This window comes from Polypterus senegalus, chromosome 9 (assembly GCF_016835505.1).
Source record: "Polypterus senegalus isolate Bchr_013 chromosome 9, ASM1683550v1, whole genome shotgun sequence".
NCBI lineage: Eukaryota > Metazoa > Chordata > Cladistia > Polypteriformes > Polypteridae > Polypterus > Polypterus senegalus.
This window is the reverse complement of record NC_053162.1, coordinates 41120408-41147952: the sequence shown is the minus strand read 5'-3', so window position 1 is coordinate 41147952 and position 27545 is coordinate 41120408. Positions and strand designations below refer to the sequence as shown.

The 27545-nt window shown below is 38.1% G+C and overlaps 1 protein-coding gene across 2 annotated transcripts in view; it reads left to right on the top strand.

Annotated features, from left to right (window-relative positions):
* The window catches only part of cpne2 (copine II), a 291680-nt gene extending 264938 nt beyond the window's left edge, over nt 1–26742 (top strand). For both annotated transcript variants that reach the window (XM_039762970.1, XM_039762969.1), the window contains exons 15-16: nt 17128–17364; nt 26145–26742. In XM_039762970.1, the coding sequence (XP_039618904.1) occupies nt 17128–17364; nt 26145–26252 (345 nt within the window). In that variant the 3' untranslated portion in view covers nt 26253–26742. The remainder of the gene's footprint in view (nt 1–17127; nt 17365–26144) is intronic.
* Nucleotides 26743–27545: the final 803 nt, after the last annotated feature.

Below are 27545 nucleotides of genomic sequence, written 5' to 3'. Positions count from 1 at the left end.
ATATGCTTACATTTAAAATCCGCGATAGAGTGAAGCCGCGAAAGTTGAAGCGCGATATAGCGAGGGATTACTGTATATCCAAATAGAACCTGAAAATATATATTTTTTCGAATCTGAATTTTAGATCGCATTTTAGATCGACTTGACGTGCACTACATCGAGCCCGCATGCTATTGTGCTCTCGCCTGCCTGCCTCAATAAGTCACCGTCGCTTTGCTGTTACTTTTTTACCGTTCATTTAATCATGGCTAGTCACGAACAAATTAGAAAATGGAAGGAGGATTACACTGAGTATGGCTTTACCAAAACAATTATTGATGGCAAATAAAGTATCAATTATTCATAAAGCTTCAATTGGTGATCTGTTTTTCTGCGTTAACCTCATATTTTTCATACTTCTTCTCAAACCAAGGGGGTGCGAAATCGGGATCGTCCGTCACAGGGGGTACGAGTGTAAAATGAATCGGGAAACGCTGATATATATGTATGTGTATATATATATATATAATATATATATATATTGAAATAATTTCACTGTCAAATAATGCAAAGAGTACAAGGCACGTGTTTCGCCCTAATTCTGGGCTCATCAGGCGTACACACTCACTGCACCCCTCTCGAATCAACCTCGATCGTCAGCGCTAGAGGCGAAGCCTCTTGTGTTGCGCCACGGCGTGTGGTTCGTTTACTTGACAGTATGTAGATCGTGGTATATATATATAGCCACAATAAATGCCTTTATTGAATAGACAAACCAGGGGTGAGCAAGTTCCTTTCTACTGCAGCCACAGCCGCGACACACATAAAAAATATCAATAATAACAAATAAACTTGCAATATTATTTAGGAAAATCGCAACATTTTACTCACCAAAAATTCGGATTATTTGTAAACAAAATCCATCCTCCTCTCTTTCCTCAAAAACAGTTCAATTACTCTGTTTTACGGATTATCCATGCGCCTCAGTTCCATCAAAAAGTCCCTTTCTATCGCCATCAAAGCTAATGCTGAAAGTCGAACCTGCCCTGTCGTATTTCTGGCATAAGTTTTAATTCGCTTTAGGGCTGAAAATGTCCGCTCGGCAGAAGCAGTGTACACGGGAATGGTCACCGCCAAATATACCAATGTGAACAGCTGCCCCATGCTCTCATTTAGATTTTTCTGATGAAGGAAGTCAAGGAGATCAGTGGGAGATTTTCCTGCAAAATCATCCATGGCATACATTACAGTCAGTTCTGTTTTTAGCTGAGACAGATCAAAAACCGCTCTGTGGCTCTTGTGTTAAACTGGAGAAGGCTGCATGCGTGAAATTTTTCTTGTATTCCCGAAACTAATGGGGCTCAAGGAGCGTGACAAACATCAGGTTTTCGTGGTCTTGAAATCTGGTCTGTGTCTGGCAAATAATATTGTCCAGAATCCTGCCATGGAGTTGGCGTAGTGCTGCGAGGATCTTGCGCCGAGCGCTATGTGCGCTCAGTGGCCTCGTAGAGTTCCTAATATCGGCTTCTATCCAATCAATGGGTCTGAATACTACGCGTACTACTACATACGCCTGCTAGAGGGCCCTACTGACACCAACTCAAAATCTGATTGGTTGAAGCAACAGGTTAATCGACATTTATTCTGTGTTAGATTGCCTGCACAATGGATTGTGAAGGCCTCTCTGCCTGGCAACAAATGATGGCTGAAATGTAATTGGTTAAATACTTTAATACGAAAATACATGCCTGGAAGCAGCACAACCATCGGAAAAGCTATGAAAGGAAGCGGACAGACTTTTTGGAACTAATTAAATAAGTATTCATGGACAAAATATAATTAACATCAGTTTGTGATTCAGATATTTTTAATTATGAATATGCTAAGCACAGTCCTTGACCCGCGAATATTTACCTTATATGGGCAGGCACTCAATTACATGGGAGGCATGATGATGCGACACGCAAGTCCGCCTCCCACGCCATCGAGCTGCAGTCTATTACAGTATATGGACGAAAATAGGTTCCAGTTATGACCATTACGCGTAGAATTTCGAAATGAAACCTGCCCAACTTTTGTAAGTAAGCTATAAGGAGTGAGCCTGCCAAATTTCAGCCTTCTACCTACACGGGAAGTTGGAGAATTAGTGATGAGTGAGTCAGTCAGTCAGTGAGTGAATGAGTCAGTCAGTCAGTGAGGGCTTTGCCTTTTATTAGTATAGATTCTCCATTCAGCTAGCTCCCCTCCTATTAGCAACATTTACAGAAGCCAGAGACAATCAAACTTTTCCTCAAACTTTTCACCAAGCATTAATCACAGTTTTTCCTAAACAAAATAAGGACTTATTACAATGTGCATCATACAGACCAATTTCACTTTTGAATAATGATGTTAAAATACTCTCAAAAATCATAGCTAGAAGGATGGAGAAAGTGCTCCCTTCGGTAATATCACAAGATCAAACTGGATTTATCAAGGGTCGACACTTATCTTCAAATCTTCGACGCCTATTTAATGTAATATACTCACCAACTAAGTCAAACACCCCAGAAATATTATTATCATTGGATGCAGAAAAAGCATTTGACATGATTGAATGGAAATACCTTTTTACTACATTAGAGAAATTCGGGTTTGGCCCGAACATTTGTGCATTGATCAAACTATTGTATACCAATCCAGAAGCTTCAGTTTGTATCAACAACATTTTTTCAGACTACTTTAAACTAGAACGTGGTACCAGACAAGGATGCCCCTTGTCACCGCTGCTGTTTGCAATCGCCATTGAACCACTGGCAATACATTGTCGAAATGCTGATCAGATAAAGGGGATTATTAGAGAGGGACTGGAACAGAAAATTTCTCTCTATGCAGATGATATGGTACTGTATATATCAGACCCACAAAATTCTGTGCCTGCAGTCTTAACAGCACTTACAGAATTTCAAAAGATCTCTGGTCTCAGAATTAATCTAAATAAAAGTGTACTCTTTCCAGTGAATTCTCAAGAATATAATATTAGACTAGCAAAATACCAAGCGCTTCAGCAAAGGAGAAGTAGTGTGTTAAAGAAGCAATGAAAAAGAAAAGGAAACATTTTGAAAATAACGTAACCTGATTGTCAATGTAATTGTTTTGTCACTGTTGTGAGTGATGAGTGTTGTTGTCATATATATATATATATATATATATTTACACACACACACATAAACATATATATATATATACATATCTATACATATATACATACATATATATATCTACATATATACACACACATATATACACACACATACATACATACACACACATATATACACACAAATACATATATATATACATACATACACACACACATATATAAACATATATATACATATACATACATATCTACATATATACACACACAATACGCTGTTTGTTAAAACGGTTGACTCCCGCTCTTACGTGCAATAACAAATCAAATCATTCAGTTGTCTTTGCTCATATGTCATTTTAGAGCTGACGCCTGGCATCTTTTTGGCCACAAGTTCGTTTATGTTTGGTGTGAGGTTCTGTGTTGTGGAGATTCTCAGGATGGATTGCAGGTGCTCATCAGTGAGGCGACTCCTGTGTGCTGTTTTGTTAGTCTTTATCACTGAGAAGAGCTTCTCACACAGATATGTGCTACCAAACATGCACAAGGTTCGAGCCGCATGTAGACTGACTTTTTTTGTTCTTCAAAGTCACCAAAGCGCCGTGCAAACTCAGTGCGCAATAACTCTAGCTTTGCAATAACTTGCAGCATCATAAGGTAGACTTGATTAACGCGGTAAGTGTTCGGCAAGGCAGCTGAAGCGCTGCATTATGGGATCTGTAGTTTATTGTGTTACCAGCGCTTCATATACCCGGGCCATTAATAACAATAATACAGTATATAAAATGATCTTGAGTTTGACACATATGGACTAAATAGAACTTGAAAAGATATATTTTTTCAAATGTGATCGCGCAATTCAGATAGAGTTGACGCAAGACTACAGCCTGCATGCCTCAATGAGTCATCCTCCTCGCTCTTACTTTTTACCGCTCATCTAATGAATACACTGAGTATGGCTTTACCAAAACAATCATTGATGGCGAATAAAGTATCCATTATTCGAGTATGTAGATCGGGATATATATATATATATATACATAATATATACACCGCGTATCGCAGCGGAGAAGTAGTGTGTTAAAAAAGCTAGAAAAAGAAAAGGGAACATTTTAAAAATAACGTAACATGACTGTCAATATACAGTATTTGTTTTGTGAGTGTTACTGAGTGTTGCTGTCATCAAGGATTTGATTATCATTATTTCTTTCAATCAGGTTCGTATTTGTAGGATGTGTTGTGTTCAAGTTACATTCCGTGTTTGTCAATCGCTGTAAAGATGACAGGTTTCATTCATCGATTCGTTTCTTACTGCATCAATAAACAGCTCGTCTTCTTCTTTATCTGAGACCTGACACACTGCATGCACGGGTTTTTTACACTGTCTTCCTTTAGCGGGACATTGACTTTTTCCAACGTGTGCTTTGTTTCCGCAGTAGCTGGATTTATGAATATGCTTGTAGTATCAGACGCTTCATATTTTTTGCTGCCTTTTCAATTGTGTAATTCGGTTTTGTTCAGCTCTTTGGAACTGTTGCTTTTATCTGTGCACGCGCCAGTTCACGTGAGCCACTCGGTGTACATGCATCGAAGTTTCCCAGCTGTGCTAGTGCCATCTCGTGCTATGTCCATAGCTGTATTTAATGTTACCTTAGTCCTGGCACTTAAAACTTTCTCTCGCAGTTTCGCTAAGTTTGTGTCAAACACCACCCTGACCATCTCATCTTCCCTCCATAAGCACAGTCCTTCACCCGTGAATATTTACCCGTGGCAGTTTGCTATTGGATTGCCGCTGACGGACGGCCTTATATGGGCAGGCACTAAATTACAAACGCCAGCGGCAGCCTGTCTATGAACTTAATTTAAAGTGTAGGTTTACATCGTGCTTTGTTTCCGAAGTAGCAGAACTCATGAATATGGTTGTATATGTCACTTGCTCGCTTCTTATTGTTTCGCTGCCTTCTCAATTATATAATGCATGTTTTCTTCAGCGCTTTTTTGAGGTCTTCCTGGTTTTCTATGTACTGCGTGATTACGTGGGAGGCGTGATGATGTCACACGAAACTCCGCCCCCACGGCGTTGAAGCTCATCTCCATTACAGTAAATGGAGAAAAACTGCTTCCAGTTATGACCATTACGCGTAGAATTTCGATATAAAAACTGACCAACTTTTGTAAGGAAGCTGTAAGGAATGAACCTGCCAAATTTCAGCCTTCCACCAACACGGGAAGCTGGAGAATTAGTGATGAGTCAGTGAGTGAGTGAGTCAGTGAGTGAGTGAGTGAGTGAGTGAGGGCTTTGCCTTTTATTAGTATAGATTAGAACCCCTACCTTTTATCATTGCAGATCAGTTTAAATACCTCGGGGTAAACATCACAAGTAAACATAAAGCTCTTTATCAACAAAATTTCGCCGTCTGCATGGAAAAAATTAAGTAAGACTTGCATAGATGGTCAACCCTTCATCTCACTCTTGCTGGAAGAATTAACACTGTTAAGATGAATATTCATCCTAAGCTCCTTTTTTATTTCAAAACATTCCAACATACATCAATAAATCATTTTTTAAGCAATTAGATTCAGCAGTAACCTCATTTAATTTGGAACGACCCTACAAAGACAAAAGGGAGAAGGTGGCATGGCTCTACCTAACTTCCGGTTTTATTACTGGGCAGCAAACATACAAGCTATAAAAACCTGGACACAAATAGATGAACATATACAGGCCTGGTCCGCAATAGAACTAAAATCCTGCAATACTTCTTTATATTCCCTGCTCTGTGCCCCAATAAATGCAAGTTATCGGCAGTATACTAATAACCCAATTGTGCTTCACTCACTCAGAATATGGAACCAATGTAGAAAGCATTTTAAAATGGAGAATCTTTTATCAGTGGCACCTCTGCAAGAGAACCACCTGTTTCAACCTTCACAAACATATGCAGTTTTTAATATCTGAAAAGAATTTGGGATTAACTTGCTTAGAGATCTTTATATAGACAACGTCTTTGCATCCTATGAACAATTACAATCTAAATTTAACATTCCAGCTACACATTTCTTTCACTATCTTCAAATTAGGAACTTTGTTAAAAAGAACCTGCCGGATTGTCCTCATCTTGCACCCTCGTCCACGCTGAAAAAAATATGGCTCAATTTCAAGGACTCAGACACCATCTCTGCAATATATAAAATTATTTTACAGTCCCTCACCTTCAAAGATCCAAGAGGACACTGGGAAAAAGATCTCTCAGCAAATACATCAGAAAAGGGTTGGAAAATAGCAATGCAGAGAATTCACTCGAGCTCCATATGTGCAAAGCATACAATTATTCAACTCAAAATTATATATCGAGCACATCTGTCTCGCCTAAAACTCTCCAAAATGTTTCCAGGTCAAGATCCAACCTGCGAACGCTGCATCAAGTCCCAGCCTCACTGGGTCATATGTTTTGGGCCTGCACCAAATTAACATCATTCTGGACCAAAATTTTTAATTACCTTTCAGACAGCCTTAGTTTCAAAATCGCTCCTAATCCACTAACAGCTGTGTTTGGTGTTCTTCCAGATGGGTTTAAAGTGGAGAAGGACAAACAAACTGTGATTGCATTCACTACACTTTTGGCACGCAGACTTATTTTGCTAAACTGGAAGAATCCTAACTCTCCTATTTTAAGTCATTGGGAAACTGATGTTTTTTACTATTTGAAATTGGAAAAAATCAAATACTCAGTTAGAGGATCTGTACAGATTTTTTTCAAAACTTGGCAGGATCTAATCAGTAATATTTTAGAATAAGCTCTTAAAGCACAGAGGAAGCAATTATTTCTGTATTTCTTTTTCTTCTCCATTCATCTCTTTTGGCTTATCAAACTCATCAATTTAGGTATGTTTACAAGCCTAAAGTTTTACTCCATTGGCCTTGCTCTCTCTCTCAGGGGTGGGGGTCGATTTGCTCTCAATCCTACTTTTTGTAAAAATTGATTGATTTGTATGGAATGATTGCAATAAAATTAATAAAATAAAAAAAAAAAGTAAAAATTAAAACAGGTATTTAAAACAAACACAAAAGTAAAAGAGCTGTACTAAAGGTAATAGTGCACAAATCATCCAAGGGTTTGTATTCACAATATTAAAAAGGATTCTAACTAATTTAATTGTGGCTTAAAAATTCTCTCAAATAGTAGTGTTAAAAATATAGCATAAGAGGGGCAGAGATTTATGCTGTTAAAAGAAAATGTGTGAACAATGGCTAATCATGACCTTGCACTGGCATCAGATAAGCTCAAAAGCAGTTTTCTGATCAAACACTGGAACCACTGGCCAAAAAGGTATTTCAGATGTTTCTTATACGTCCTTTCCATTCATTACAAAAACTGTTTAATCCAGTCAGTACTTTCTTCATGATAATGCCAGAAACTGCATACTCGTTTCTCATTTGTAGTGTTTCTTAATTGGTATTAGAAGGTTTTAGAGCATCTATATATATAATTCACTAAGGCAAGACAACCATGGAAAGCACACTGGAAGGGGCGTGGATTCACTAAGCTGCCGACAAGTGAGACACCTATGGCGCACGCAGGTAGTAGCCATGCCCACCAACTCCAAGACCATTGGATACGACGACAACTCGCAGGGCCACGCCCACCAACTTGGACGCGACGACACTGAAAAAATGGCGTCATTTATATTCGTCTGTCGTAGAGGCCACATGCAATACAGGTCAGGTTAATGTCATGCACCTCCGAGCTACGTTGACTGTTCACAGAGGCATGTTTCTCGCGGAGGTGAATCGCCATATGCTGCGTGTGAAACGGTTTGCGAGGGGTATCCCCTGGGATCCTTAAAACAATCCTTTACAACTGACGTTAAAGCAAAATGAAGTAAGCAGTCTTTTAAAACCAAGTTTTCGGTTACGACGCACGACCGCGTGCACCATAGCAAACTGTTTTACATGCTACATACAGCAATTCGCATCCGCGACAAACATGCGTCTTCTTAGATGCTCCTGCACTTTGTTCACAACCCCCTCCCACCTCGCTACTACCGTGGTCGGGTGTCTTGGTGGATTATATATAGAAAGGCAGCCAAAACCGCACAGAGCAATGAAAAGTCTAGAGTTCCATCTTTTCATTCACTTTCTGTTGTATCCTCAAACCCTCCCTTTTTAGACAACTGTGTCTTTCCTGAAGTATTCAACCATCAATAAATAATTATGCAACGTTTGTTATGCCGCGGGTTCACTATTGTGTTGTATTTTGCTCTCTCCAGAGTTCCATCTTTTCATTCGCTTACTGTTGTATTCTCACACCAACCCGTTTTAGACAACCGTGTCTTTCCAGAAGTGTTTAGCATTCAATAAATAATTATGCATGACATTGAGCGTGTATCTACCCGGCGCAGAGAGGCGTGGGTAAGCCGTTGAACCCCTTTCGGGCTGCAAACCGTGGAATTCCCATTAAGCGCGACTCATACGCTCCCACTGGTTGCGTCCCTACCCTTTGTACACACCCCCCTCCCACCTCGCTACTACCGTGGTCGGGTGTCTTAGTGGATTATATATAGAAAAGCAGCCAAAACCACACAGAGCAATGAAACGTCTACGTCAGTCACAGGTGCATCTGGACTGTGTAAAGACGACAACGACTCAAGTGACGAGTTGGAGGTGGGCACATGAGCGGGCAGTGCATACTGAACGAGAAATCGGCAGACTAGCATGACTGGACGGAGCTGAATGGACGCCCTTCTCCTCTCCTTCCATTCCACACTCCGCGCCATGCACCCCTATCCCTCCGGTTGGCAGGAGAAGGCGCGAGGGCGGTCTGCCAGTTTTCAGTCACGGACGATTGTGTGTTGCTTCGTTCCGTGCATTGTTACAATGTTGCTTTTCTTGCTGATTTATTACATTACCGATTTTTTAAATGTTAATTTTCTCCCTGTACTTAAAAATCATTAAAAAACCGGCCTGAGTATGCGGCGTATGGTACGCCGCGGGTTGGCTAGTTACATTAATGTTCATTTGCACTTTCATATACCAGTTGCCTGCTTGCATGCACAGGACAGCACACATAGTATTAGCCCCTTCATGGTACAGGATTATCATTACAAATGCCCCGGGACAACACTACATTATATGTTTAGAGTTCCGTGTAGTACAACTAATTAATTAAATAATTGACAACATTAATATCTGTAATATTTTTATTGTCAACATTATCGATAATGTTGGTTAGTGTTTTCAGCCCGAATTCACATAGATGCATATATCTGATCCGGTAACACAGCATTCACTATCAGGTGTGTATAAGTTGAGTTCCATCTGTGTGTTTGTAATTTCAGAACACAGTGTTAGGCTTGAATTCCCACAAATGGAGCAGGAAATACAGTGCCCTAACAGAGTCCTACACAACAAAAGAAAGTCTGGGTGGGAGGCATCCCACTACATTGCATTTGAACTCATCCAACCATTCCTAAAGGAAATCTGCTGTTGGTGTTTTGGGAGAATTGTGCAGCAGAAATACCTGGCATGCTCAACAGTTCTGGTGACAGAAATGGAGATGGTGAGTCTACTATGAGCTTGTAGCTGGATTTCAGTGCTCCTTATAAAAGAAGAAAGATTAAGGTATACTTTATGAAGATGGCTGCCAACCCAAACTATTTCACTTTATACAACAAAATACATAAACTAGGCAAACCCTTAATTACTCATAATACCTATCATGAGATACCTTTTTCTCCGGAATCAATAGTTACAATTACTAAGCAGATCTTCAAGCAGAGGCTAACAAACAATCGCAAGCTGGACAATTACAGTACCGTCAAGCATATGCATACTTTGATGTTTAATTATGTAATATTTTTCCATTATGTTTACTTAAATGTTATGCTTAGTTCTGTAATGACTGAAACAGTGCAACAAACTAGTAGTGTGTCATTGACCTAAAGTAATGCATTAAAAAATATGGAAACCCTCGCTTGACGCTCAAAATCTGCTTTAAACAGGAGTTCTTTTCCTGAAAAAATGTAAAGAACCTGCTTCAAAAACACACAACTATTGTGTATGAAGGAAATACCGTAAACACAATAATAACGTCAAATTGTTATTACAATTAATATACCTTATCAAATATTCTTTGGATTTGACATGTAGCCTACAGTATTTTCTTGAATGTACTGCTTGCTTAATGTCTATCAGATAACCTGTATTTTTGTATTGAAGATCATACAATAGGACAGGTGTATCAGCAAAGTGCTAAATAAGTCTAATAAAATAATGGGATATTTACTTTGTTGTGAAAATAGAACATCAATACAAATATACAACAGGAGAACATCAGTAATCATCAATTCAATGAGATATGGGTAGCAAGGTGGCGCAGTGGTAGTGCTGCTGCCTCGCAGTTAGGAGCCCTGGGTTCGCTTCCCGGGTCCTCCCTGCGTGGAGTTTGCATGTTCTCCCTGTGTCTCCCCGTGTCTCTGGTTTCCTCCCACAGTCCAAAGACATGCAGGTTAGGTGCATTCGTGATCCTAAATTGTCCGTGTGTGTGTGTGCCTTGTGGTGGGCTGGCACCCAGCCCTGGGTTTGTTTCCTGTGTTGGCTGGGATTGGCTCCAGCAGACCCCTGTAATTTGGAGTATAGTGGGTTGGATGATGGATAACTCTTAACACCCAGATATTAAGTTCATGTATCTCATATACAGGATGATTACCACCTTTCTTTAAATAGCATTTGTGATTCTACCCTGCAGTCACTTGATTGCAAAAACTTGAATATACTATAGCTAAACAGCACAAATACCATTAGACTCCACTTGTGGAAGTTAGTGCACAACCTGTTTGGTTTAACACAGGACTCAGTGTACTGTATTTCTATTCATTCAGATAGTATGAATTCTGAAACTTTTGAGTCTGGTACATTGTTTAAGCATTTACCTTGATTGTTGGTATGGAAACCTAGTAATTTAAATTATATTTTACAGCTACAATGTAACAGTTTAACAGCAAACATTGACATTTTAACATTTAATCAATCTTATAAGTCACCCTGTAAAAATAACACAGCCATAGAATATAAACTATGAACAAATCAATTAATTACTGTATTTTTCCGAATATACTTTGTACTCCTGTAAAACCCGCACATTTTACTTCTTTCAGTAAAAAACAAAGTTTTATAACCCACACACTGGTATAGCCCCCACATTCCATCTCTTTTTAATTAAAAAAAACTTTAACCTGCATGTTTGCTCTCTTTCATTAAAAACAATATACATAACCAGAACACCTGAAGTGGTTAACTAATCAGTGATAGACTGCATGTTTAAATTATCGCACCACTTGTAACTATTCCATTGCTCAACATAAAAGTTATTAATTGCTGAACAAAAGCTTTGCCTTGTGCAAACAGTATTTTGTAATGAAATAAACAATATTCTCCATCTAATTGATATTTTGTCACTGCTGATGTTTTTTTTTTTTTGATATTGGAAAAGGTGAAATTAGTCCATCTCTTGTATGGAAAAGCTTGTTTGCTGCAAGTCTAATAAATAAGCAAAGTGATAGGGCTTACTCATAACCTTAGTATGCAATCAGTTCTACTCAAGAGTGTACAGCCAGTGTCACCAAACATGGAACGGTTGGTGTTGTGATTCATTACTATTCTGCCACCTTCAGTAAATCACGAGACCCTCATTTATATATCCTTTTTTTCTTTTTTTAAACTTTAATGATATAATAAATACACTGCAGCACTATAATCTTATACTTTTATTGATGTTGGCTTGCACATAGAGTTTCGCCTAATCTAGTCATTTACTTAAAAGTTGTTTTAAGTATTTAAGATGGCCATCAGCTTTGGAATTATCAAATTAAACTACTTATTTACAAAATTTAAACAAAGCAACCTTTGCATTTTTATCGGCTATAGGAACAAAAAAAATTAATTTTTAACTTGTCCACCTACAGACTGTCATAATAATGTGGATAGAGGAGAGGTTTAACTCAGGTAATCAGTTATCAGTCTTGTCTTCCGCAATGCTGGTAGTTGATTAAATAGTTTGGTACGGCTCCTATTTTATTTACCTTACCTTTCTCTGTTGTAGGAGTGGGCCATTGGACTTACATCAAGATAACTCAAGCATGTTCATTTTAAGAAACAGAATAATACAATTTATTAATAAACACAAGGGTTATAGAAATATAATAACTGCATGTATATCTCTCCATTACAATAAAAAATATCCTGGGACAAGACAAGACTTTTTAGCCTGGGACGAGACATGACTTTTTCAGAGAGATACTTTCACGTCCCATGAGATGAGACTTTGTGCCAAGACTTTTAACTAAACCCGGGGCCGGAAATTAAAACTCAAAGAGTAGATGACAAAGTAGAACGTCATAAAGAATTCAAAAATGTTGGCGTGGTGCACATGCAGAACAGGATAGAGATAATGAAACTAAAATGGGAAAGTCTCAAAAAAATTATAGTAAAGATAGCATCAGCGCAATCAAATGGAAATTATTACTCAGTGAAATAACAGAACAGCGAAAAGAGACCGAATATATTGTTCCGATTTAAACTTTAAGTCGGAGACTTGTAGATCGTCTAATTTGTGTTGCTTTCAGGGAAAAGTAGTGTTTCTTCCCAATGAAAAGGCATTTCCACGAGAATTAAAAGCTTTTTTGGTTGGTGAAAGTGAAATCCATATACATGAGTGGCAAAGACGCACAGTCTTTGTGTAGGCCGGGGGATTTGGCGAGCGAAGTGAGCAGGGGCAAAGCCTCCTAGTTTTGAAATATAATAGAGGACACAAACAGACTAGATAGACAAACATATAACATAGAGAGGCTAGCTGTTTACTTGCTATTTAGAGTTGTAATTTATCATGGTACAAATAAATAATTTAATGGTACAAAGCATTTAAAGGTGATGTCCAATGTTGTGTGGAGTTGTTGCTTTATTGTTGCTTCAGGTTCAAGTGAAGGATTCTTCGTGGACGGAGCGCACTCTTTGTCTTTGCTGCCTGATCCTTTGTCTGGAGTGTGCTGTGCTTAACTCAGTTAAGCTCTTTGCTGTGTTGGCTGCAGCTTATTAGGGAAAATGCATTTCTCTTTCTGGCTCAAGTACTTAAATGCTGAAGTTCCCTTCTTGAAGTAATGTCTAGTAAATTTTAATATTGAGGCCAGTGCATTGCAAGTCCTGTTGGATGTTGGACTTTTTAGATGATGGCTTGGAGGAGCCAGTCATCTATGAGGGCTACATCTGCAGGAGATGCCAGGTAATCTGGCACCTCAAGCTCAGGGTTGCTAAACTAGAGGAGGAATTGGATGGTCTGTGTTGCAGTAGAGAATTGGTGGACCTGGCCCAGGTGTCCTTTAGAGAGATAGTGTGTACCCTTAAGGTGGCACAGGTGGAGATTCCAGACCAGACTGGGAGAGATTGGTGGTAACCGGTCACAAGGCATAAGGTAAAGGTGCATACTGTCCGGGGGCATCAACCCAAGAATTAGAAGTGTCAAACCGTCAGGTCTTTGCGGAGCTGGACGATATCTCTGATGATTCTGAGGTGGTAGGCAGGAATGAGGAGCCCCAACAGGCCACCTCAAAATTTGTTCCTAGAAACAGAGGTGGTGATAGTTGGGGACTCGATCATTAAGGAAACTGAAACTCAGGTTTGCTCCAAGGACAGAGAGTCTTGTACGGTGTGCTGCCTTCCAGGTGCACAGGTGGGGGACCTCTCTGGAAGGGTGGATTTCATTAAGGGTTATTGAGTGTAGATTGATGGGCAAAAATGGCTAATTTATCCATTTAAAATTAAACGTGCAGCACAGTATAGTGTGCAGAAAGTGAAAGAGTCAGAATACTTTCTGAATCCAATGTATATGTTTTTTATCTTAATAAGGCATCTTTAAATATTTATAAATAACTTAAAATGTTTTTAATTTGTTTTTTGACATGAAAGATTTAATTTTACTTTTTTGGTCATCATAGTGAATGAGTTGTTTGTAGTTTAATAACTGTTATATGTGGTGAATTTAAAAAATCAGACTTCAGTTTTCTAAACCCACTTATCCAGAGCAGGGTCACAGGGAAGCTGGAGCTTATCCTAGCAAGCATCGGTTGTAAGGCAAGAACAATCCATGAACAGGATGCCATCTTATCACAGGGTAAACACAAACACACTCCAATTTAGCATCACAAATTCACCTAACCTGCATGTCTTTAGTAATCTCTTAATTTTGGACAGAAGTGTTTATATGCTTTTTTTGATCCTTTTTTTTTGGAACATTTGAAAGGATTGCATTAGCACTTCGTAGGGGCTATAAAACAGCCTTAGCCAGAGGACAATAGAAATCATTTTGAAAATGAGCAAGCTATATGTTAAAAATGTATGTCAGTTTCTGTTGAAACGCCTTATGTGCTTGAGAATGTCAGTTTCTAAGGGAAGGTGAGAACAATAGCATTTTGAGATTATTAAAATGTTAGGCTAAGGCTAAACCATCAAGGTCTTTCTACCCCTGCTGCAGTTGGCAACTGAATTTCTTCACTTGAAATTGCTCATATGTATTGTTGTGCATCATTGGAGTAGTAAAAGCATGGCAATAACTACATTTAAATCCCCAAAGAGGTATTTGTCACATATCAAGCTCTTACATTTGGTGCTCCAGATGAGCAGCTATGCACATTCACCAGAATTAAAGAAGACAAGTAAAAATTGCCAGAGGGGAACAACAAAACTAAAGTTAAAGGATATAATATAATTTCAGTACTGTCTGATCAAAATACCATGGGTATTTGTAGGCTGTATTTCCATGAACAGTGTATCATGTCAACTACTTTATTTTTTAGTGAAGGTAATTTATATTTCAACATGGTAGTGTTAGCATGCAGTAGTTTGTCATAAAGATAAAGTGCCTAACTTGATTTTAGCGTGCTCATTTTTAATCTGAATACTGTAGCTGGAATAAGAATGGATTTACATAATGGAGATGTCATTTTCAGAATTCAATTCTGGTGTCTACCTTGAGGGCTTCATCCTGTGATATTTAACATTAAGTCGAATTCTATCTAGTATAATTTATGTGCAGAACTTGCCAATTTAAGCTGTCTTCCTAAAATATCTTTAAACAGAGAAAACTAGAGAACTGCTTGAAAAGAAATATATAAAAATGGAAAATTTGGTGGTATACAGAAAAGAGTGCAAGTCTACTTCATTGGAATGATGTGATCCATAAACAGATATTGTGAAAGTTTTTGGTAAAATTAATTGATTACTGCCAAATTCATATTGTAAAATAGGATGAAAAGAAAAGCATGAAGTAGTACTTTGTAAAAACAAGCAATTTGTAATTTATAAAAATAAATTAAAGTAATTAAGTAACTAATCACAGTTGATTACAATTTAAATATATTTTATGCAACCCATTTCCTTGTGTGGTTTTAATTTTTTTTCACAGCTGCATGATGTAGTCCTTTGCTAAATCAGCTGCATGTTGGCTGTACACTGTATCTGAAAATCTTTTCACATATACATGTAGTGCTTTCTTATAATTGCTTCCTGGGTGGTACTGTACAATAATATAGAATGAGATTGTGCTCCCAGTGAAATTACAGACCTTAATTTATATTACTCTAAAAAATTCTAAATTATTATAACAGACAAGATCAAAAAGTATTTCTGCGGAACAATGATGTAGGGGTTGGGTCGGGTCAGGTCAGGGAGCATGCTCTGGTATAGCGTATTGCCGGACCCATCACACGTCGAAACAGCTCAGGATCCCAGTTGGCAACCCAAGGCAGACACAAGGCATTTCCACCTTCCAGAAAAGACTGTCTATCTGCCGAAGTCAAGTGTTACACGTGCATCCCCTTGGCCTGGTCCAGCTGCTCAGGTCCTCAGCAGTGAAGATCCTGCATGCCAAATCACCCTCTGGGAATCGTGCCACATGGCCATAGTGCCATAACTGACGCTCCCTCACAATGCAAGTAACGTGCCTCATTCGGGACTCTGTGAGCAACCCATCGTTAGACACAAAGTCAAACCAGTGGTAGCTAATATCAAGGTCACCTGTATTAACATTTTTGCTGTAACTGTAAAGGCAAAAAAGAGAAACAGTTTAGTCTAGTTATGTATGTTATGTCTTGACCACTTGCTTTTGCCTGCAGCTCTCAAAGTCAACTTGCAACCCGCTGTTTTCAAAGCTTGTCACAGTCAATCTGTGATGCACCAGTTACACTTTATTTTTAGGAAAAAAAGAGAACAAATTGATTAATGACTGCGTTTAATGTGTATGAGCAATCGTGACCATTTTTATCTGAGTGCAAAACAGCATTGTGTGCTCTACTTTTTGAACATGTCGTGTTATCATCATAGAGAATCCTATTTTCATGGAGGGCTGTGTTTTGGCGAGTCATATTTGTTTGAAGGCTGCAGCTTTCACCTACTTCTTTTAAGTAATTGTGCACAATTCATACTTTGCAGATGCACTGCAAGCAAAGAAGTAAAAATATATATAAAACATCTCACAATTTCAAAAAACAGTGCATATGGCACAAAACTATATGTATCACCCAAAATGTTTAACCTGTGTTTGAATATTTTTAATTGCATATTGATCTTTAATATACAGTAAGTATTTCAGTTTTAATTTATGGTGGACCAGGATTTTATTTTGAGATTAATTCTTAAACAAGAAAACAGTTACAGAAAAGTAAACATGTTAAGGGTAAATTTCTCACAAATGTTTGAAAAAATTTCTTTCACACAGAAAAGGCTGATTGCAAGAATTTAGTGACCTTCATTTCTCAATGCGATGACATTTTACAGAAACTGGGTGAACAACACTGACAAATTTGATGGGCTGAATGGTTTGTTCTCATCAAACCTGCTCTAACTTTCAAATGAGTTATGAGATCTAAAAATGTGTGAACATCTGTTGCGGGATGGGCTGGGTGAAGAACAGAGTGACAATAATGATTTAAAAATTTCTAATGTTTGTTTTTCTCAAAAACAGCAATATTTTATACTCCTTATCATCACGGATGGTGTTATCAGTGATATGGATGAGACACGCCATGCCATTGTCCAGGCTTCTAAACTTCCAATGTCCATCATTATTGTTGGAGTAGGAAATGCAGATTTTGCTGCTATGGAGTTCCTGGATGGTGATAATCGAATCCTTCGGTCCTATACAGGAGAAGAGGCTGCCCGTGATATTGTGCAGTTTGTTCCATTTCGGGAGTTCAGAAATGTGAGTTTTTATCTGTTTATTTTTTTATATCCTTCTGAATCCATTTTGAAATAAATATGTAGCAGGTATTATAATAAGATACTATATATACATTGTAAAAGAAGTAGTCTCAACACATGAAAAAAGGTTTGGGCAGCCACCCGTATATATTGTAAGGGTATTGAAAACAGGAATGATCTGTTTGGTTTGAGTTCAAAGACTGTACTGATGAGGTTTTAGAAAATGGTGGCTTTATAAGCCATGAACCAGAGGTGATGTCGTCTGGCCGGAACCGGAAGTGATCTCAATCTGGACACATGGACCGGAAGTGGAGTCAGTCTGGGCGCCGGATCCGGAAGTGATGTTGAATCAGGCAGGTTTTCCCATAGTTGGTCTGTAGAGATAACAGAGGTAGGTTTAGTGCACCCCACCACGCCCCTGGCCTGGTGGGTAATTATCTCCACTTGGTCCACTTAGCTCCTTCCTAGTCGCACATGTGTGACAACATATATATGTTAAATTTGACTACCGACAACCACTTTTGAAGGATCAGTGCAAAGTATATGATAAGAAAACCACTGGCACTTAAAGATTGCTGCAGTGGTAATACAGTTAGAGCTTACCAGAAAAAAAAACACAGAATTATTCCTTTACATAAAAATTTTAAAGAGGAAAACAATAAACATGATTAAGTGTGGTAATCGTTGGACATTATTAAGGTTGCTGATTATTAGCCAACTCAATGCACCTATATCACTACCATTTAAAAAATTGCCGTCACCATGCATATTGCTTGCAGCATGACTATGATCTCACTTAAATTATGAGGGGGGACATAAAAATTCCCAGAATTTGGTCAGTAGCATGGGAGCATATGCTTACAGTCTGTTTAAGAAGTCTGTAGAGTGGCAACATGTTAACCTTATTGAGTGCGTATTTCTGGCATTTATTCTACAATCGTGAGATGACTTTGGGGATTTTTAAGAGAAGATGGTGTTCATGCTTTTCGAAATTGTCTGACTTGTTCATAAAATGTTTGCACCCTGTGGACAGACTGTGACATTACATTGAACTGCTGGTGCCTCAAAGGAAAAAAAGGTCCAGATACATTGCATCATGACAACACACCTGAACACATTCTCCAGATCTTGCTCACTGTGACTTCTTTTTGTTTCTGAAATTACAATTGAGACTATAGGGAAGAAAATTTGCTACCATGGAAGAAAACCGCAGGGGGCTTCAGGCATGGTAACAAAACATGAGTACAGGAAGTGTTACTAGGAATGGGAGAAGCACTGGGACAAGTGTATAACATCTTAAGGAGAGTATTTTAAAGGGTACTAAAAGGGAATTGCTTGTATGTTTTATAATTAAGGTTTATATTTTTTCCCCAACAATTCCAGGAATTTTTGCATACCCCAACCCAACATCCATACAACAGGCCAAGTTCCACCTTTCAAACTAGTAAGCCCAATTAAAAGAATATTTTTCTTAAATTGCATTATGTCAAGCATCCCAGAATTTGTACTACAATAAGCCGCTAGAGGTTATCTACTGAATAGGTTTTGATGCACTGGAATATGTCCAAATGTAGGGTAAGTTATCATTTACAAAGGCTGCCTTAGGCTTATTTCAGTACTTTGTTAAATTAGGGATATATAGCTATGGTTATCTAGTAGAACTCAGAACTTACCCCATTTATGCTCCAGTGAGAACTTATCTTGTATTAAAAATGAATTTGTATAGCTTGCCTGTTTGAATTATTAATTACACAGTAATATCCACACATTCATCCATCCCTCGTCACATTTTTAGTTAGTTCAAGGATATGGGGTTCAAAGTCTTAACCATAATAATCAGTAAAGAACCATGGGAATGGGCACAGTCACTCAAACTATTAACCCAAAGCACATCTTTAGGATGTGAGAGGAAAACCAAAGCACACCAGGCAAACTTCACCCTGAACATGCCCAGAAATGGCTTTACACACAGGACATTCGATATGGATATGGGAGGCAGCAGCGGTACATACATAATAATGTGCCAATTTAAAATTGATACTTTTTTGTGATTTCGCTGTGGGCAAGCAAGCATAGTGTACATCACGTAGGCTGACACATGAAAGAAACAGAGAATGTAATTGTATCTTTTTTGCATAGAACTCAGCATAAAAAGCATTTTCACACAACATTCATTATGAAAGGTGACAGCCTTATTCATATGTAAAGATGTTTCTTCCAGCTTGGATGAATCTTGAATCAGCTGGCATTTCCCTATTTTCATCTAACTTGGCAATAAATAAAGACTGTTCTTTTGTGGTTGTGTTCCTCTGCCTATGTCCATGGTTAATTGCTGTATATTATCCTCTCATTTTGTCATCACTTGTTTAGGAAGGTTTATTTAAAGTGTGGGATGTATGATAATAAGGCTTAAGCCACCTGGAAAAAAATTATTGATGAGCAAGGCCACCTGCAACCCACAATTGGCTGAGAAACACTGGTTTAGGTGTATGTTTGGTGTGTGTGACTTTTTCTGAGGCTCTGTCCCGGGCCTTTTCCTGTCCTGTGCCCATTCCCACCTCTGTAACCCAGTACTGGAAGAAGCTGATATGTGTTCTGAGTTTTATTGTAAGACCATAAGATGAGAGGAGAATAAAATAGAATATGTGCCACATTCAAAACTGATCTTTCACCAAGCCAGAAACATGAGACAAATATATGAGTCGTAAAGTGGAAAGTAAGTCAGCAAATCGAGAATGAAAACACAGAGAATCACAAGTTAAGCCTTTTAGTTTTATCCAAAATATGGATACACAAACAGCACATAAGTGACCTTTTTAAAGGGCTATGCCAATGACATCACACGAGCACGCTCCCAGGGATTTCTTTTTGTCTATCTTATGTTCTTAAACATAAAATGGAGGATTTTCTATTAGGAATAATGAACAGGAGCATTTGCAATGAACCTTGGTTTTGCAATATTAATGCTGAGTTGGTGTCATCTGTTACAGGAGATGGACATCTGAAGCGGAGCGCCGTTGCATCGGCTTTAGTTTTTCTCTTATTTCTTATTATCCCGAGATATCCTGTATGTACCTAACCTAGGGAGTTTCTACAACAGTATATAAACCCGAGTAACAAGAAAGGGAGTCTGAAAGAATCAGGAAAGAAACCTAAAACTACACCCAAGTCTAGACAGACATCATGCCCAAGTGCAAGGTACGGCCTTTCAGAGACTGACCTGCAACTGGCAGGCAAAAGTACAGACTTCCCAGGACCCCGCTCAACTGCAACATCTCCAGTCAAGAGCGAAAATGGGAGCGAAGATGCAAGCAATGCAGGTCACGATAGCTCGCCAATTCCAGAAGATCACTTGAAACTAGAAATGGCCTTGCAGTCTGTGCTTTCATCCACTCTTCGCAAGCCGGAAGCATCGGCTGTAACTGGGGTTGCCACTTCACCCGCGGAGCACGGAAATAAATGAGAAATGATGAGAAATAAATGTCTTGCTCAAGACAATCAAGAAGCTGTGGCTAGAGCTGCAAGAAATGCGGCAGGAATGTAAAGACTTGGAAAAACGTATATATAATCGTTTTGATGCAGTCTTTAAAGATATGTTGAGAAAAATTGAGGAACACATTCAGGAAAATGCGTCTAAACTGAGAGAACTTGCCGATCACCTGGAAGACGTTAAGCAGACATTCATTGCTCGAATTGAAAAAGCGGAACTGTTGGCATCAAACTACTGTATACCAATCCAGAAGTTTCAGTTTGTATTAACAACATTTGCTCAGACTAATTTAAACTAGAACGTGGTGCCAGACAAGGTTGCCCTTTGTCACCACTGCTATTTGTAATTGCCATTGAACCACTGGCAGTCCACTGTCAAAATGCTTATCAGATAAAGGGGATTATCAGAGAAGGACTGGAACAGAAAATTTCTGTATATGCAGATATGTTTTTCTATATATCAGACCCACAAAACACTGTGCCTGCAGTCTTAACAGCACTCACAGAATTTTAAAAGACCTCTAGTCTCAGAATTAATTTGAATAAAAGTGTGCTCTTTCCAGTGAATTCTCAAGCATACAATATTAGATTGGACACCTTCCCTTTTATTATTGCAGATCATTTTAAATACCTAGGGGTAAATATCACAAGTAAACATAAAGCTCTTTATCAACAAAATTTCACCGTCTGCATGGAAAAAATTAAGCAAGACTTGTATAGATGGTCAACCCTCCATCTCACTCTAGCTGGAAGAATTAACGTTTTTAAGATGAATATCCTTCCTAAGCTTTTTTTTATTTCAAAACATTCCAATATACATGAATAAATAATTCTTAAGCAATTAGATTCGACCATAACCTCATTTATTTGGAACCTAAAGCATCCACATATCCAAAGAGCGACTCTACAAAGACCTAAGACAGAAGGTGGCATGGCCCTACCTAACTTTCAGTTTTATTACTGGGCAGCAAACATACAAGCTATAAAAACCTGGACACAAATAGATGAACATACACAGGTTTGGTCCACAACAGAAATAAAATCCTGCAGTACTTCTCTATATTCCCTTCTTTGTGCCAATACAGTATACTAATAACCCAATTGTGCTTCACTATCTCAGAATATAGAACCAATGTAGAAATCATTTTGCTTGCAAACATATGCAGTTTTTAATGGGGATGCACAAGCCAGTGTGTTTCTTTATGACAGTCCCAAGCCCGGATAAATGGGGAGGGTTATGTCAGGAAGGGCATCCGGTGTCAAATTTTGCCAAATCAATATGCGGACAACAATTTTTTAGATGATCCACTGTGGCAACCCCTAATGGGAGCAGCCGAAAGAAGAAGAATATCTGGAAAATATTCGGGATTAAATTGCTTAGAGATCTTTATATAGACATCTTTGCATCCTATGAACAATTACATTCCAAATTTAATTTTCCAGCAACACATTTCTTTCACTATCCTCAAATCAGAAATTGATTGCACAGTATTTTAAGACTGTAAAATTCACAAGATGTTTAAAGTAATAAACTGTCTGCAGCTTCTTCGTTTGACAGAAAGAAATATAAATGCCTCCAGAAAGTCTTTGATTGCAGTCTGCTTCCTTATTCTGTAAACATGAAATTCACTGCGGAATATAACAATTGATCCCACCTCAGGAGCATGAAACAGACTAAAGCAACTTGTTTTATTCATTGGCCTGACTGCACAATCTGAAACAAGATTAAGTTAGTCATCGTGTTCTGTCAGCTGTAAAAATGTCTGGAAAGGATTTATTTAATGTTGAAAATCTGGACCAGAAAGTAGGTTAGTGCCAGTGTTTCAGCCTTATCACCTAATTAGGAAGCCTGAAAATAGTGACTGTGATTAGGAAATCTTAACTCTCTCTGTCCTATTTCTTTCTTATTTAATTTGATGCTTAACTAAGGCTATGGTGTATTTTGGACTTTCTTCAAAATGCAGAATAAAGGTATATTCAGCTTTGTGTAACTAATTTCAGTATTAGCACGGGGAATTTCTGGAGTTGGGTTTCTTTTGCCTTTTGAACACAAATAATGTATTTTTGATTTAGCCACATTTGTGGTCTAGCAAAATTGATAATTTTTTAATATATGGTATAATAATGAATACAATTTAAATTTAAAATAAAAACAGGCAATGTGTAGCGTATGGCAGCCATAAGCATTAACAGCCTTGGTGACACTAAGAATTATTACTATTATCGTACATTTAACAAATGCATTTATACAAGGTGACTTACAAGATTGGGATACAATACAGTTTTCTTCCATTTGGAGCACAGTGTGGTTAAATGACTTGGTCAGAGTGAAGCGGGCAGTGGACTATCTTTATGTCTTTTCCATGCACAAAAAAGAACAAAGTAAACAAAGGCCTGCTGTCAGCTTGCAGACACCTCCAGGTACTCAACCGAGATTAGCCTGTTTCATTAGCAACATTTAACACTAGAACTACCAGAGCCTACGAAAAAACTCGTAATTCCGTCCCACCTTAAATCGCTTCTTAAAATCGTTCACAGCTCTCCGCCAGCGTCTTTTGTCATCTAAATGTGCTGATAAAAATCAGGCTGCAAGCAGCCGGCTATTCCATCCCCCACCGACTTAGAATGTGCACAAACTTCTCCCAGCTCATGCCTTGTTTGATTATCTGGGAGTGAAGTGGAGTTTTAGAGTGGAAATAATAGATCATTATTTGGAACACACGCATTTCACGTGTGTTCCGTTTCTACAGTAATCCGTGTAAACACATTTTTAAAACAGAAACGTTTTTCATATTGTAGTAGTAAATGACAAAATGTAAGCATAAACTATATAATGTATGAAGCCTGAAGTCCAAATATCAAACACTTTCACAAAAGGTACACATATAACAGAACAAGTATGCTGTTATTCAAAAATATAACTGCAGAAAAAAGCCACCTTAGCATGCCATATTGACACATACGTACAACAGCTGCCACGGTAGTGTAATTGTATTAGCCGCGGTCTAGTATCCAAAAGGTCATGAGTTCGATCCCACATGGTTCAGTTTTGAGAAGTAAACTGCTCTTATTCTTACTATTTTAGAATAAAAACATGCATTTGATTTCAGTGTGTAACAGCCAGTAATTTATGATTCTTGTAAAGGTTAGTTTTTTTTTTTATTCACTTTTCATTCTCAGTCGTGTTCAGGATCCTTCTCTACCCCCCCATCTGAGAATGCTGTTTTCACATAAAGATGCGCTATAGCTCTGCAGCATACTTGTGACTGCATTCTCGTACCAATGCTTGCGAACTGAAGTGCCTGCGTGCACTTTTCGTGGCATTACACGTCTATTTTTTTGAGCATGCCCGTGTCGCTCAAACACAGGAACATATGTTGGTGTACAAGAATAAAAAACAAGTGCACTTTTATTCTAGACTATAAGTGAAGAAAAAATAAAGCAAGTTACAGTAGGCGGTTGATCGACAGCTTGCGTGGTGCAATGCTAAGAACTGCTGATTTCCGATCCGTGCTATATAAAATCATCACATTCAAATATTAACAATTTCCACACACCCTTCCTACATTCACGACATGTGTACTTGTTGCAGTGTACACATCTCTCTGGGCTATGGTTCCTATTACACTGAATGAGCACCTGACATTGTACTTTCTTCCCTATATAAATCACATTCGACTATAGCGCGTCTCCAAATAAATCACATTTGAATTATAGCGCGTCTTTATGTGAAAACAGCATTGTCAGATTGGGGGTGGGATCGTGAACGCGACTGAGAGAATGGAACTGAATAAAAAAAAGACTGAAATCAAATGTATGTTTTTATTCTAAAATAGTTAAGTACATGCAATATTATTTGAAAACGAACAGCGTCAGATCGGGTTTGAATACACGCTGTGACGCTGAACTCCCTGTCTATCTACATAGTAATAACAGTAATTTTATTATTATATAGCAGCTTCCCTGTCTGCCTATCATATAGTGCCTTTCCTTCCTACCTATCTATATATCTATCCCCTTAGCTGTTTTTTATATATCTATTATACAGTGCCTTCCCTGTTTATTTATATATCTTGTGCCTTCTCTGCCTGTCTGTTTGTATGTCTGATTGCATATAGCGCTGAACTTACTGCTCTGTACTATTCTGTCCTCTGCATGTCCTGGAGTACAAAAGAAACAGCACGCATATTCAAACCCGATCTGACGCTGTTCTTTTTCAAATAATACTGCATTAGTGCGATGATGTTTTTACATATATTGTCTCTTTCATTCATCTTGCGGTTTGTAATTAGTGACCGCGTGTTTTTTCCCTGATCTTGCCAGTTTGCACATGTTGCTGTATGGTGCCGTTTCTTTATAAAAAACAGCTAAGGGGAGTCACAAGTACGCTGCAGAGCTACAGCGCATCTTTATGTGAAAACAGCATTCTCAGATGAGGGGTAGAGAAGGATCCTGAACACAACTGAGACTGAGAATGAAAAGTGAATTAAAAAAAAAAACTAAGCTTTACAAGAATCATAAATTACTGGCTGTTACACACTGAAATCAAATGCATGTTTTTATTCTAAAATAGTAAGAATAAGAGCAGTTTACTTCTCAAAACTGAACCATGTGGGATCGAACTCATGACCTTTTGGATACTAGTCCGCGGCTAATACCATTACACTACCGTGGCAGCTGTTGTACGTATGTGTCAATATGGCATGCTAAGGTGGCTTTTTTCTGCAGTTATATTATTGAATAACAGCATACTTGTTCTGTTATATGTGTACCTTTTGTGAAAGTGTTTGATATTTGGACTTCAGGCTTCATACATTATATAGTTTATGCTTACATTTAGTCATTTACTACTACAATATGAAAAACGTTTCTGTTTTAATGATGTGTTTACACGGATTACTGTAGAAACGGAACACACGTAAAATGCGTGTGTTCCAAATAATGATCTATTATTTCCACTCTAAAACTCCACTTCACTCCCAGATAATCAATCAAGGCATGAGCTGGGAGAAGTTTGTGCACGTTCTAAGTCGTTGGGGGGATGGAATAGCTGGCTGCTTGCAGCCTGATTTTTATCAGCACATTTAGATGACAAAAGACGCTGGTGGATAGCTGTGAACGATTTTAAGAAGCGATTTAAGGTGGGACGGAATTACGAGTTTTTTCGTAGGCTCTGGTAATTCTAGTGTTAAAGGCACAATCACAGTGGAAAAGCAGCATTCCTAGGATTCTAAAAGCATTTTTTTCTATCTGTTGTATTTTAAATAGTATTCATTTTTCCTATATTTACAGGCACCTAAAGAAACACTAGCAAAATCTGTCCTGGCAGAATTGCCCCAGCAAGTGACACAGTACTTCAAGCAGCGAAACTTGGCACCAATCAACTCAGAGCCGGCTTAGTGCCCCCCAGCAAACCAGCCAGCCTGCATGTTGCCAAAACCCTATCACTGTTTACAAGGAAGAAACTGCATGGAAGTATTTTTTATTCACTACATCTGACTTTTTAAAATGAAATCTTAATGAACTTCTTTTAAGAAGCAGTGTCTGCCTACTTAAAATAATACAACAAAACACTAAGTTAAGAGAAGCCTTTTGGATTGATCCTCTGGGAGTAAAATATTGAATGTTCCTTTGTACTAATGTTCTGTAAGATTTTGATATTTTTTTTTAAACTTAGTTTAAATGTTTCAACACAATTTAAATATATATAATATATATATGTAGTCATGTAGGATTGTCTGCGTTAGTGATGGTGACACACAAAAATGTTCCTTTTGTCAAGTTACATGTCAGCTATTTTATACTGTTAACTTGGTTTTTTTTGTTATACTCAGGATTATCTGTCAATAAAACCAGCTTTTAAAACAATATCACCATCAGACAAACTGCACCACTGTGACTTCTTTTTGCAAGGGCTGACTCCTGTGACTGCAGGTAACTACAGAAAAGAATGGCTGCCTGAACTACATCACTCTCAGTGGTAAAGAATTTATTGTAACCAAAGTGGCATTCAGATGAATATTTACTTGAGAAACACTATGAGCAAAATGGAGTAGATATGTAGAGAGAGAGCCCTGAATTAAAAGTATCCGCAGGTCCAATCAAGCATGAGCGTTTTTTTCTTTTTCTAACAAACTGGTGCAGTCCTTTCCAGACTAGCATGACAGTCACATTCAACACCATGTGAGTCTTAAAGACTACTAGCATCATCCATTACACAGCATGAGCGTCACAAGAAAGGAAAAGACTTGGTCAAAATGATCTTTCCTCCTTAAGAATATGTCACTGGAATGGACAGTTTATCTTTATTGAAATCATACCCATAGTTCTTTCTCAAGGGAACATGAAATAGTTTCAGTTTTGAATTGTGGGAAATATGCTTAGTCACATATGCTTCAGCAGTAAGTTGTCCCACACTATGACATCACTAGAATACAGTACAGTCAATGTATGTAAGCCATCTTGTTTTTTAAACTGTAATCATTAATTATATAGTGTGATGCACTATATACAATACACATATATATACAATATATATACAAATATACTACTGCTCAAAAGTTTTAGAAACCACCAGTTTTTCTTCAGATTTAACCGGTTGAAATGCAATGAATGACATAAAAAGGTGAAATAAACTGCCAGAGGTTTCAATTAAAGTTGAGTTTAGCAAAAATGAACAAAAAGGAAATTTCA